General features: G+C 41.4%; 1 protein-coding gene and 3 non-coding genes across 4 annotated transcripts; 3 read left to right on the forward strand and 1 right to left on the reverse strand.

Annotated features, from left to right (window-relative positions):
- Positions 1-866: 866 nt before the first annotated feature.
- trnal-cag (transfer RNA leucine (anticodon CAG)) lies at positions 867-949 on the forward strand. The gene has a single exon. It is a non-coding gene; the product is annotated as a tRNA-Leu (tRNA).
- Positions 950-2014: 1065 nt separating this feature from the next.
- On the forward strand, positions 2015-2097 carry trnal-cag (transfer RNA leucine (anticodon CAG)). Its single transcript has one exon. It is a non-coding gene; the product is annotated as a tRNA-Leu (tRNA).
- Positions 2098-3162: 1065 nt separating this feature from the next.
- Positions 3163-3245, forward strand: trnal-cag (transfer RNA leucine (anticodon CAG)). Its single transcript has one exon. It is a non-coding gene; the product is annotated as a tRNA-Leu (tRNA).
- Positions 3246-6000: 2755 nt separating this feature from the next.
- On the reverse strand, positions 6001-8465 carry LOC143419855 (uncharacterized). Its single transcript, XM_076887525.1, has 2 exons — positions 8435-8465; positions 6001-7966 (listed from the first exon to the last, which is right to left on the reverse strand). The coding sequence occupies exon 2, from the start codon at positions 7243-7245 to the stop codon at positions 6112-6114; it is 1134 nt and encodes a 377-aa protein (XP_076743640.1). The 5' UTR covers positions 7246-7966; positions 8435-8465; the 3' UTR covers positions 6001-6111.
- Positions 8466-14821: the final 6356 nt, after the last annotated feature.

Consider the following 14821-nt stretch of genomic DNA (forward strand, 5'->3'; position numbering starts at 1 on the left):
CAAGATACTGACCTCAAGTTCCTCTCTCATGCGTCTACCGGAGTTCGAATGTTTTGCAAAATCAATTGTTCCACACAGCCAAATTCACTGCAGATACAGACTGCTCCGTTACATCTATGTCCACTGTGAATGACCATCTTTGAACAGAGGTGGTGGCATAGGGCACCAACTGTCTGACATCTATAATCCAGTGTTGAGATACCTTCCCAGAAGCCTTAACGCCCACTCACATCCTGGGCCATTTGACCTCAGGAAATCACATGATAGGTTGGGGCTAGGTTTCACAATGAGCTCACCCGAATCCTTGGTTGCTTGTGACCTACACCCGTTTTCACACTTTGGCTCGTGTCATTAGGGAGAGGATCATTAGAGGGTCCATAGTCCCTCTTGGGCAGACACTCCCACAGGCCTTAAATCTGAGACACTCCACCATTTGACCCTAGAACTGAAGAAATTTCTCGGATGAGAGGTGAAACGTCTTCAAGCAACTTAAAGAAGTTTAAAGAAGTTTCCAAGCTCCTTAGACTACAATGACCTGGATGACAGAACCTTCACAGACATCCATTACAAGTTCCTTCACCAACTGGATCTCAGCCTGCAAAAATACATAGCTCTAAACCTCAAATCTCACAAATGTGCTTTAGATGTGAAGTAGAAGTCAGTTCCTTTCTGTACTGCAACTTGGTCACGTTCATTTATCAGATATTTGAAGAAAAGTCTCACCACTCATCAAAGTGACTTCTTGAATCTCAGCTGAATATGTGTTGGTAAAGAAGAGGTGTAATAGTCTGCCAATCTGATCAGTTGTAAAGGTGTCTTGATCTGCTAGCCTGTCATGTGGATTCTGTATCAACAAGTGCAAATGTGTCAGGATGGCCGAGCGGTCTAAGGCGCTGCGTTCAGGTCGCAGTCTCTCCTGGAGGCGTGGGTTCAAATCCCACTCCTGACATTCCTTGCTCATTAACCGTAAGACTGACATGATATGTCATGTCTTCTGTCAATAAAGGAGTTGCCACCAAATGGCAACTGCTTTGATAAGTTATGAACTTGAAATCTGATTTAGTTAGTGTCAGGGTTTCTGTAGTGCAAGTCACCTACCAGGTTGGTGATGGGGATGCTTTAATCTACATGCCAAATATCCTTGTGCAAGATACTGACCTCAAGTACCTCTCTCTCATGCGTCTACCGGAGTCTGAATGTTTTGCAAAATCAATTGTTCCACACAGCCAAATTCACTGCAGATACAGACTGCTCCGTTACATCTATGTCCACTGTGAATGACCATCTTTGAACAGAGGTGGTGGCATAGGGCACCAACTGTCTGACATCTATAATCCAGTGTTGAGATACCTTCCCAGAAGCCTTAACGCCCACTCACATCCTGGGCCATTTGACCTCAGGAAATCACATGATAGGTTGGGGCTAGGTTTCACAATGAGCTCACCCGAATCCTTGGTTGCTTGTGACCTACACCCGTTTTCACACTTTGGCTCGTGTCATTAGGGAGAGGATCATTAGAGGGTCCATAGTCCCTCTTGGGCAGACACTCCCACAGGCCTTAAATCTGGGACACTCCACCATTTGACCCTAGAACTGAAGAAATTTCTCGGATGAGAGGTGAAACGTCTTCAAGCAACTTAAAGAAGTTTAAAGAAGTTTCCAAGCTCCTTAGACTACAATGACCTGGATGACAGAACCTTCACAGACATCCATTACAAGTTCCTTCACCAACTGGATCTCAGCCTGCAAAAATACATAGCTCTAAACCTCAAATCTCACAAATGTGCTTTAGATATGAAGTAGAAGTCAGTTCCTTTCTGTACTGCAACTTGGTCACGTTCATTTATCAGATAGTTGAAGAAAAGTCTCACCACTCATCAAAGTGACTTCTTGAATCTCAGCTGAATATGTGTTGGTAAAGAAGAGGTGTAATAGTCTGCCAATCTGATCAGTTGTAATGGTGTCTTGATCTGCTAGCCTGTCATGTGGATTCTGTATCAACAAGTGCAAATGTGTCAGGATGGCCGAGCGGTCTAAGGCGCTGCGTTCAGGTCGCAGTCTCTCCTGGAGGCGTGGGTTCAAATCCCACTCCTGACATACCTTGCTCATTAACCGTAAGACTGACATGATATGTCATGTCTTCTGTCAATAAAGGAGTTGCCACCAAATGGCAACTGCTTTGATAAGTTATGAACTTGAAATCTGATTTAGTTAGTGTCAGGGTTTCTGTAGTGCAGGTCACCTACCAGGTTGGTGATGGGGATTCTTTAATCTACATGCCAAATATCCTTGTGCAAGATACTGACCTCAAGTACCTCTCTCTCATGCGTCTACCGGAGTCTGAATGTTTTGCAAAATCAATTGTTCCACACAGCCAAATTCACTGCAGATACAGACTGCTCCGTTACATCTATGTCCACTGTGAATGACCATCTTTGAACAGAGGTGGTGACATAGGGCACCAACTGTGTGACGTCTATAATCCAGTGTTGAGATACCTTCCCAGAAGCCTTAACGCCCACTCACATCCTGGGCCATTTGACCTCAGGAAATCACATGATAGGTTGGGGCTAGGTTTCACAATGAGCTCACCCGAATCCTTGGTTGCTTGTGACCTACACCCGTTTTCACACTTTGGCTCGTGTCATTAGGGAGAGGATCATTAGAGGGTCCATAGTCCCTCTTGGGCAGACACTCCCACAGGCCTTAAATCTGGGACACTCCACCATTTGACCCTAGAACTGAAGAAATTTCTCGGATGAGAGGTGAAACGTCTTCAAGCAACTTAAAGAAGTTTAAAGAAGTTTCCAAGCTCCTTAGACTACAATGACCTGGATGACAGAACCTTCACAGACATCCATTACAAGTTCCTTCACCAACTGGATCTCAGCCTGCAAAAATACATAGCTCTAAACCTCAAATCTCACAAATGTACTTTAGATGTGAAGTAGAAGTCAGTTCCTTTCTGTACTGCAACTTGGTCACGTTCATTTATCAGATAGTTGAAGAAAAGTCTCACCACTCATCAAAGTGACTTCTTGAATCTCAGCTGAATATGTGTTGGTAAAGAAGAGGTGTAATAGTCTGCCAATCTGATCAGTTGTAAAGGTGTCTTGATCTGCTAGCCTGTCATGTGGATTCTGTATCAACAAGTGCAAATGTGTCAGGATGGCCGAGCGGTCTAAGGCGCTGCGTTCAGGTCGCAGTCTCTCCTGGAGGCGTGGGTTCAAATCCCACTCCTGACATTCCTTGCTCATCAGTAAGACTGACATGTGATGTCTTCTGTCAATAAAGGAGTTGCCACCAAATGGCAACTGCTTTGATAAGTTATGAACTTGAAATCTGATTTAGTTAGTGTCGGGGGTGCTGTAGTGCAGGAAGTGGTGCTCCGGCGATGTCTGCAACGCCTTCCGGTCCGAGGCAGAGCAGTTCCCGTACCAGACTGTTATACAGTTGGTCAGGATGCTCGATAGAAGTTCACCAGGATGTCTGATGACAGGTGGTTCTTCCTCAGAGTCCTCAAGAATAAGAGGCACTGGTGAGCCTTCTTGACCAGCTTGGAGCAGTTGGTCGTCCAGGTGAGATCCTCGGAGATGTGGACTCCCAGGAACTTGAAGCTGCTCACACGCTCCAAGCTGTCCCCTTAATGTGGATGTGGGTCAGCATTCCTCCTGTAGTCCACGATGAGCTCCTTGGTCTTCTCGGTGTTAAGCAGCAGGTTGTTTCTGTCGCACCACTCAGCCAGACGATCCACCTCCTCCCTGTAGGCGGCCTCATCGTTGTCACTGATGAGGCCAATCACCGTGGTGTCATCTGCAAACTTAATGATGGTGTTGGAACCGTCTGCAGTCAAGGGAGTAGAGGACTGACTTCTCCAGGTAAGTCAGAGCTCGGTGCAGGAGGTAGATGATGGCGTCCTCCACCCCAATGCCAGGCTGGTAAGCAAACTGCAGCGGATCCAATGAAGACCTCACCAGGGGGTGCAGATGGCTTAGAAGCAGCCTCTGGAGGGTCTTCATCAGATGTGATGTCAGGGCTACCTACCTGAAGCTGCTGAGGTCCTTGGGATGGGAGGTCTTTGGTACCAGTACCACACAGGAGGTCTTCCACAGCTGTGGAACTTTCCCCAGCGACAGGCTCAGGTTGAACAGATGATTGGAATGGTGTATTTTAGTGCATTGATTTATTTTAAACAAAGCAATGTACAACTACCGCTTCTCCCGACCTGCGTTATAGTCAGTGCAGGAGCAGCGGCTTCGCTCATGCGCAATTAATTTGCAGTTTGGACGCGTAGGTGTAAACATCTCCTGCTCTGACAGCAGCTGGGGGCAACTGCTGCGTTAGGACCGCCGCCTGTGAGTGCTTTGGCACACTCACTGGTTACAGCACCATATAAATATATACAAAAAATACAAGCCACCGTTATTTATTTAGCTAATATCCTAATAGTCAATGTGCTTTAAGCTAACTCGGCTTCCCACAATCTAACATTTGTAAATAAAAACACCAAGAAGTTACCTTTAATACCTTCGACCAGTATAATTTCACTCCACGTTAACAGCATTGTTCTTTAGACAAGCGCTGCTGTTCAGTCAGGAGCTTTCTATGTGAGAGCAAGCCGTAAAACTTGAAAACAAAAAGTAAATAATAACAAAAGGAGAGTGTGTTGTTTGTTAATCGTCGCAGGCCCACTGGTGCCCGCCGGTGAGACAGCAGGGCCGTATCCGAAGGGCGGATGCACCCCGGGTTTTTTCCTGTCTGGGTCGCAATTCCTCGATAACAGCAGGTTAATATTAAGGTTAGCTTAATGGTTGATACTAACGTTCAGGGAGGTGGAGGTTCAAAACGTTTTGTGACCGAATGAATTTCAAAGAGTAAGTGTACTGTGACGTCACGGCACGTGTGCCTTGACATCACATTACAACGCGAGCTCATAAATACTCATCTTAGAACGCGAGCTCATAAATACCCCCAAGGTAAGGCACTCTACTTTACTGCACCTAGTGTTTTAACGCTGAATCGATAGTCGTCTGCAAATATGTGGCGCTCAGTGTTCAGTCATAAAAATTCTTCAGACAGAGATGGCTTTGAGATGACAGATATTATTTAGAGTCTGATGGGTTCTTCTTACCGATATCTATTTCTAGAGATGAACAGTCTGAGGTTCCTAAAACCAGTGTTTCTGTAAACGCCTATGAAAATGAACAGGCAACCACCTCTGAAATAGATGAGGCTCCTAAAACCAGTATAAACAACTTTGAACATGAAGAGTCTCCCACCAGTGAGAATTACAGCACTGATTTATTCAATGGCGTCCTCCCCAAACCTTCAGATATGAACAAATCTGAAGAGAATGAACAAAACGCTGACCAAGGAAGTTTTCAAAGAGAGGAGAAAGAAACTTTTTTTTCCAGAGTTCAAACAAATATTTCAGCTCTGTCTTCCATTATTACAGCTCCAGTTGAGTCGGTTGGGCGAGGAGTCATTTTTGTCACCAGGCACATTTTTAATATTGGTCGAGCTCCATTTACCTCACCCACTAGTGAAACGGAAAAGTCACCCACCTCTGAAACAACTGAGGTTCCTTCACCGAGTGTTTCTGTAAACAACTTTGAATACGAACAGTCACTAGGGTTGCAAAGGGGCGGAAAATTTCCGAAAAGTTTCCGGTAAATTTCCATGGTAAGTTAAGCTTGGGAATTTTGGAAATATTCCATATTGGAAACTGTCCATGGAAATAATGGGAATTATGGAAATTAATGGGAATTTAGGAGAACTAACTGGGAATATATTATTTCCAAGCATAAATATAAACAGAAATCATAAGAAAACCTCCATGCAAAATGTTTTCAACAGATATTTAAACAGATTTATTTGTAAGTACAGTAGAATAGAACACGTTTCAATAACTTGTTTCATGGATGAATAAAAACAGAAATGTTGAGTTCAATATTACCATCCCCTAACCCCGCTCATTCAAAAATGCCCCCTGTCCAAAAATCTCCACAAAGTACCATTCAAAAGGTTAAATGAAAAATGCCACTTATCCTCCAAAACGTCCCATTAAACATGCAAATCTTCCTTCAAGCAATCCTCTTTTCTCATTTTTGCTCAGTCAATAGACTCTTCCTGGACCTCATCATCATCCAACAACATGTCCACTTCCTCAGCATCCAACTCTGAGTCTTCCTCTTCAGTGTCACTTTCCAGCCTTGTTGAGGATGGCTCTGTGTCAGGCTCAAAGAGCCGTAGGTTTGCCCGAATGCCGACCAGCTTTTCCACTCTCACATTTGTGAGCCTGTTGCGAACCTTTGTGTGGGTGTTCCCAAACAGTGACCAGTTGTGCTCGGAGGCAGCTGATGATGGTGGGATTTGGAGGAGAATGGAGGCTACAGGTGCAAGGGCCTCAGATTCACATAGTCCCTTCCACCAGGTGGCTGCAGATATGTGCTGGCATGACTGCCATATTCCATCCCCTTTCCAAAGGCCTTGCTTTGTTCGATACTTTGCCAAACTGCCTAGAACTTTGCCTTTCTCGAGACCCAGGTGGTCAGACATGGCTGTAATGACCGCATAGGCACCGTTGATCTCTTCCCCAGAAAGTATGCCCTTGTCATATTTGGGGTCCAGCATGTATGCTGCTGCATGCACTGGCTTCATGCAGAACTCCCTCCGCTGTTCCAATGACTTGACCACAGCCGTTTCCTCTGCTTTCAGTAGTAGGGAAGTGGGCAGAATTGTCTGGATTTCTTCTTTGAGTTCTGCAAAAAGGCACTGGACATCTGACAAGATGGCACCATCCCCCTCTATCTTCGCTATTGCTGCTGAAATAGGTTTGAGGATTTTCTGACTGCTAGATACTCTAGATACCCAGAACACATCATCCAAGATGACCTTCTTGATGTCACTGTCGATGCCTACAGACTGGGATATGGCCATCTCTTGCAGAGACTCCTTTCCCTTCAGAAGGCTGTCAAACATGATAACACCACCACCCCATCGCGTTATGCTGGGAAGCTTCAGTGTAGTACTCTTGTTCTTTAACTTTTGCTTTGACAGAAATGTAGCGGAAGTTACTTGTTTGCCTTTAACATATTTCAGAACTTGCTTCACTCTCTTATTCAGAGTGTCCATTGTTTTTAGTGCCATTATGTCTTTTAGGAGAAGGTTTAGTGTATGGGCTGCACAGCCAATAGTAGTTATATGAGGGTAGGTCTCCTCCACATGTGCCCAGGCAACCTTCATGTTGGCTGCATTGTCAGTGACCAGTGCAAAAACCTTATCTGGTCCAAGGTCATTGATGATCACTTTTAGCTCATCTGCAATGTATTGGCCTGTGTGTCTGTTTTCCTTTGTGTCTACACTCTAGTAGAACACAGGCTGAGGAGTGGTGATTATGTAGTTAATAATTCCTTGTCCCCTGATATTGGACCATCCATCAGTGATGACTGAAATACAGTCACCTTGGTCAATGGTCTGTTTCACCTTTGCTTGAACTCGACTGAACTCTTCATCCAGTAGATGAGTAGACAATGCATGTCTGGTTGGGGGAATGTATGCTGGTCGGAGAACATTCAAAAATCTCTTCCAGTACACATTGGATGTCAGCATCAGGGGTGAGCCAGCTGCATAGATTGCACGAGCGAAACACTCATCTGCGTTTTTCTGGCTAGTGTCATCCATAAAATCAAAGAATCCTCTGATGCCAGAGGGACCAGGAGCTGATGAGTGGGTATCTGACTCTGATACAGCTGAAACAGATTCATTTTCCCCTTGAGTGGAACTCCTGGCTGCTGCATGTGTTGGGCCTTGAGGAATTTTTTTGCACTTTGCAATGTGCTGCTGCATTTTTGTGGCATTCTTCACGTACGTCTTATCACAATACTTACACATATATACAGATTTCCCTTGTACATTAGCTGGTGTAAAATGTCTCCACACATCAGATAGCGCACGTGGCATTTTTCTGTAAAATAAAACAAGAGCTTGTAAAAATGCTAATGCAATGCAAGAGATCGTAATAATACAATTGCAATATGATAATAAACAGATATAAATAGTAAGGCTAGCTAAACAACTGGAATGATCTTCAAAACAAAACAACCAAATGAGGAAGCTAGCATCTTCTTTATGTTATACTAGCTATGGCTTATTTAGCATCTAACAGATGCTAGCATTTTATTTAGCATCTAACAGATGCTGGCATTTTATTTAGCATCTAACAGATGCTAGCATTTTATTTAGCATCTAACAGATGCTAGCATTTTATTTAGCATCTAACAGATGCTAGCATTTTATTTAGCATCTTATCAGATGCTAGCATTTTATTTAGCATCTTATCAGATTGCTATCTACCAGATTAATACATTTTATGTGATATTCACAATTTAAACATTTAATGAATATATTTTCCCATAATATCATCAAAACTTACCTCACTTGTTAAGTCCACAGGCTCAAATGTGCGCCTTTAATACTCTTTGTCCTTCAGGCTCAAAAGTGTGGTCCATGTGTACATGTGATGGAGGCATGCACAGTGCCAGTAGGTGGTCTCAATAGCCATGCAGCAAGCTTGTGCTCTGTACATGTGATTAAGGAATGGCATGGATATTCAAGTGTATTTGAATTGCATTTGTTTGTTTTTGTCAATATTATGCTAAAATATACTTTCCTCAACTATATTTAAGTTCCCTAAGAAGAGCCAACCTTCAATTTTGAAAATTCCCACTTTATTCCCATAAATTCCCGTTAATTCCCGTTAATTCCCATAAATTCCCGTTAATTCCCATGGAAAGATTCCATCTTTGAAAATTCCGGGAATTTTGCAACCCTAACAGTCACCCTCCAGTGAAACAACTAAGATTCCTACAACCAGTGTTAATATGAACAACGCTGAAGATGAAAAGTCTTCAGCCAGCGAGAGTTACAACACTGATTTATTAAATGCCATTCTTCCTGAACCTTCAGATAACGGACCCGAAGATAATGAACAAAATGTTGTCCCAGGCAGTCTTCAAACAAAGGAAGAAGAAACCATTTCTTCCAGACTTCAAACAAATGCTCCAAATCTCTATTCCTCTTGTAGAGTTCCAGATGTGCCTGTGGGCCTTAGAGAAGATTTCATCACCAGGCACCTCCTTAATATTGGTCGAGCACCATTTACCTCAATTATTCCAAATCTCTATTCCTCTTGTAGAGTTCCAGATGTGCCTGTGGGCCTTAGAGAAGCTTTTATCTCTAGGCACCTCCTTAATATTGGTCGAGCACCATTTACCTCAAATATTCCAAATCTCTATTCCTCTTGTAGAGTTCCAGATGTGCCTGTGGGCCTTAGAGAAGCTTTTATCTCTAGGCACCTGCTTAATATTGGTCGAGCACCATTTACCTCAGTTACCACACCCACTAGTGAGACCTCTGAAACAGCTAAGGTTCCTAAAACCACTGTTTCTATAAACAACTTTGGACATGAAGATTCTCCCACCAGTGAGAGTTACAGCATTGATTTATTCAATGTTGGTCTCCCTGCGGCTTCAGATAACAGATCTGAAGAGAATGAACCAAATATTGTCCAAGGAACTCTTCAAAGAGAGGGCAGAGACTCTGCTGTTTCTAGACTTCACAGAAATCTTCCAGGTTTTAATTCCCTTATTACAGCTCCAGTTGTGCTTGCGGGCCAAGGAGTAGGGCTGGGCCATATTATACCGTTCACGGTAATACCGGTATAATGTTAGGCAACGATAGGAAAATGAAATATCGCGATAGAATATGAGTAAAACGCGCATGCGCAGTGCCTTTGTTTTCATACGCACATGGCCGATTGTTGAGTGAAACAGATGAACCAGAATTGGTTTGTAAAAATGGTGCAACTTCCGTGATGTGGAACTGGTTTGGTGTTTGTCCGTCAGATACACAACAAAGCACATTTTTTTGCAGAACATGCAAGCGGCCGTTCTAAGATGCTCTTAAATCTGGGAGTAATCTGGGTCCTAAACTCCGTATGCTTCAGGTCAAACAACACTGCAGCATCACTTAGAGTTAAAAACTGTCTAAATTCTTTCATCTTTAATAAAACAATCAGCATTGCTGCTTTACCAGGTGTAACTATGAAGTTTAACTTCCAGGCATCCATGAAAACAAAATGTATTACATTTAACGGAGTTAGAAGTTAGCAGGAAGCTAGCGGAAGTTAGCTCGCTAGTTTCGCTAGTTACCTAAGCATGATATTGCATGTTCTGACTAAGAGATTTCTGAAAAAATTCAAACGTACAGCTCTGCTATCACTTCCAACATAAATGAAGACAGGAAACTAAACAGCAGTGACGTTTGTAGGGTTACTGAAGTTTGGCTAGCTGGTATATAATGATGTGCTACGTGATCGCTAGCGACACAGCTATGTTAGCATAACATAAACAGTGAAGCTGGAGGACGAACACTAACACTTTTCCACTTATAAAAGTTAACGTGAAGGTTCTTCATGGTTAGAGACAAATGCAATCGCATGGCAGGATGCTGTAAACGGACCAAACTTCAGTCAGGAGAACAACTGAGATAATCCATCCACAATACAAGGTTAGTCATTAGTATACTGCAACAACATGGGAATAGAGCAGCTGCCAGAGAATTCAACATTAATGAATCAATGGTACAGAAGTGGAGGAAGCAAGAAGAATGAGTTTAATAAAGTTTGATTTATCTGACTGCTTTGTTTCGCTTAATGTGCCTTATAATCCGGTGCACCTTATGGTCCGAAAAATGCGTACTGCACACTGCAGTTTAATGTTGCAAAGCACCTCTTTTTAACTTCAGTGGATATTATACATGGTTATGCTCAGGATATGTCAGCCCATTTCTACTGGAAATGCCTTTTGGTTAAACTTTCAGCAAGGAATTTGCATTTGCACTGTTACATTTTTATAAAGCTTTAATGTACATAAAAACCAGCTTCTTGTTTAAGTGAAAATAAATGGAAGGTTGTCTTTTTGCGCTAGTAATGTTGTGGAGTTGTATTTTGTCTCACATCAATTATATCGTCGGTTATATCGTTATCGCAAATTTTCAAATATATATCGTGATAAATATTTTTGGCCATATCGCCCTGCTCTACCAAGGAGTCATTTTTGTCACCAGGCACATCCTTAATATTTGTGGAGCACCATTTACCTCATTGTTCAATCATTTTTCAGCAATTATTCAGCGTAGGTTTCCCCATGGAGCTAATTCAGGCCTGATTCCTACAATCAGAAGATGGTTAGATATAATTTCTTGGACGACTTCAGTAATTGGTGCACTTGCACTTTTAGTTTTACTTATAATAGTCATCATGTTAATTCACTAATTCTAACAAACAAACATGAAATTCAGTATCCTTAGCATAAAATTACATCACAATTATGCCCCCAGCCAGTCACAGCAGAAGGCTGCCCCTCCCTGAGTCTGGTTCTGCTGAAGGTTTCTTCCTATTAAAAGGGAGTTTTTCCTTCCCACCGTCGCCTTAGTGCTTGCTCATAGGGGATCGTTTGATTGCTGGGGTTTTCTCTCTAATACTGTGGGGTTTTAACCTTACAGTACAAAGAGCTTTAAAGTGCCTGTTCTAACACAGCATTATTAAATAGACTTTAAATGGCTTCAACTGAAAAAACATTACTTAATAAAAAAAATAAATCAATAAATAATGGTGTGTGTTTGTTTCATTTTCTATACCAGGGTAAGTGCTAAAACTTAGTGGGTTATAATTTATGTAGCTTTTAACAGATTATTGTTGTTTCAAATGTGACTGTGCTGAGTGGCCGTGGCACTGTGCGCACTTAAGTGATATTGGTGATTGGAAGCCAGTGTTTTAGTCTTCTCCTTTTTTTCCTGATTAGTTTATTTTATACTTTATTTTTAAGTCTTGGATCTATTTTTATGGGTCGCTCTGGTTTTAAAAACAAATTTAAAGCTCTTACTGGTCATTAACACAAATGCAGCGTTTACCTGTACAGGGATTGACCACCAGAGGTCCTTTTACTCAAGGTTTACATTCATCAGCAACTTCCTTGACAAATGCTAAATGCTGATCAGATTAAATAGGATTATCAAGGGACAATACATTTTGTTCTTAATATCATATTATTTCATCTATCATGTCTTTTCTATGATTCATATTTTATTGATGAGACTGTCGAAAGCGAGGTAGCAAATACTCAAAGATTAACTAGTCAGGACATGTGATTTCTACATTTCTACAGTTTTTTTACAGGGTGGTCTTTGGCATGTTATCTTATTTTTGGTGAATAAAACAAAACCACCAGTGAAATTTTTTTTAGATTTAGTAAATTGTAAGTAAATTTTAACTCATGCAGTTGTAGCCCCTTTAAACAATCGTTCGTGTCCTGCAGGAAATGGAATACCAAATGAACTGACTAAAGGGGGTGCCTGTAAAAATTCCTAAGGTTCTTCTGCCCACTGGTGCTGCTGCAGCTGATTTCTATCAACAAGAGGTGGGATCACCTGCAAAGAGACTGCAATTTTTGGTTTGGGGCCTTTCCCCTCTGAAGAAGCCAAACAGTGGACTGAAACTGTTTGTGTCTCATTTTGATTTGTGGTCACTGTACCAAAAATGTGGTTCATCATAATTATGGAACATTTAAAGATGCAGTTATATTTCTTATTGACATCACCAGAAATTGTGTGTGACTTCTTATGGTGGCGTTCAATAAAGAAGTATAATTATTTTTAAGAAATACAAAAAGCCATTTACTATAGCCATTTACTATAAGCTGCTTCTATTTAGAACAGTTACAATATTTTGTTTGATTTGATTTCTTGCAATAAACAGAGACAATTTGCAATTCTCTAATTCTTTGTAACAGGTCCTTTGTAAAGAATTCAGCTTTTGTGTAAACACCCAAGTTCACCAGATATCTGGGAAACAATGCAACAATTTATTTTAATAATTCTATAATGAAGTGTTAAATTGCAGTTAGAAGCTACTGCTCCAAACCTCGTAATAAACATCAAACAGGATTAAAACCTCAGGACAACAAAGAAAACAAGATGACATCATTACACAGAAAACCACACATCAATTAGAACAAGCAAATGTGTTCTTAAAAAGCCTCAGAGGTTGCAGGTTGTTACCTCTGAACAGTTTCACCCTGGTTCTTGGATTCCTCAGGCCTCCAGAGACAACACCGGGACTCAGTAGTCAATTCACAACACTTTTATTCATCCACACTTATTAATACAGCTTATGGAAAGGGAGATGTACAGGAACCCCAGAATTACTCTGCAGATCTCAACTTCGTTGTCTGTTACACACAGTTTTATAGAAGTGACCCCCATTCTATACGATGTGCCATAAAACTAAACACTGTGTTTGTATGTTTGTGTGCGTGCGAGCACGCGAGTGCCTGCGTACCTGTGTGTAAGTGCATGTGTATATATGTTTATGTACCTGTGTGTACGTGACTTCCTGTGGGTCATAAAAGTCCATCTCCCTTTCAAGCCAAAGTTATCCAGTTACAAACATTTAGATCCCCACCCAGGTATCCCCTGGGGAATTTCCACTCAGCTTTAGCTTCTCTTTGTCCTGTTTTCACAGCTCAAGGTGGGGAGGGTCTCTTACAAGTTTACTCCTAAGTTTATGTCACGTTTAGGCCTATATTACATCCAGGGCAGTGTCAGTGTCTCTACTATACTTCTACATCCTATCTAGCACATTTCTAAAACCTAAAATAAGCTACAAATATCTTCAAGTTCCTCTTTCTCTGTAGGATAACCAAATCAATTAAACCAAGTGCTGTGGTGGTGATATGAAATTCAACCTTTGCAGCCTCTGTAGCTTTCTAGTAACACATTTGCCTTTTCCTTTTCAAACAATTTTACATGAGTTACACATTATGTCTCTTCAAAGAGAGTCAGAACAGCATGGAGACCCTTAACCTCGTGTACCTTACAATCAAATTCTTCTCTGCATTTAAAACTATGATCTGCAGTTAGCAGCCACACTGCTCCACACATCCAACATCAGCATCCGACTAGAGACTTGCAACATGTGGAAAACTGGGCTTCTCCATAAGAGCTAGAAGGTTGAAAAAATAAAAGAAGAAGAAAAATATATTAGTTACTTCAACTGTAAACTAAGAAATTTAACTAACAACAAACTTTTGAACTTGCTGTAACATTTGCAAATGAGGCAGATGAAGGCATCCTTTACAGAATGTGTGTGCGGTCTTTGCAGTTTCAGATTTACGGTCAAAGTGATGTCTTGGAGGTAGGGCTGGGCGATATGGCCTAAAATTAGGGTTGCCAACTCCCTGAAAAATAAATAAGGGACACCTCGTGGCCAGGGCCGGGCAACCCAGTTGTCTTCACCCTTCCCAGTGTGGTAGCTCTTTTTTTGTGTGTGAAATTATTTTTTTAACCATTTGACTTGAAGTTGATTTAAGCAGATGCATATTCTTTGTGATATGAACACATGGGAAACAAATGATCATTTAGCCATTTATTTTTAGCTCAAAATGAAAACATTAACACAGTAAAACAGGTCTCTTTCTTAAACAGAAGCCTGTCATGCTTAACTTTTGAGAATATAAGTAAATCTTTCTTTAAAAGAACTCTGTCCTGCTTAACTTAAAATTATATAAATTAATAGAAAACAATAGAAAGAAAAATATTCTTGTAACTGTGCACATATAGTGCATTTAGTACAATTGGCTTCAGTTGAGGTATTATTTCAGCTTTTCTAATGCTAATCAGCTGCTCCTGTTTGTAAACCCGCTTGTTCCCATGATTACGCATCTTAACTCACCATCATTATTCATCTATGTATTACTTTTAT

The sequence above is a fragment of the Maylandia zebra genome, linkage group LG8, assembly GCF_041146795.1.
Source record: "Maylandia zebra isolate NMK-2024a linkage group LG8, Mzebra_GT3a, whole genome shotgun sequence".
NCBI classification, from domain to species: Eukaryota; Metazoa; Chordata; class Actinopteri; order Cichliformes; family Cichlidae; genus Maylandia; species Maylandia zebra.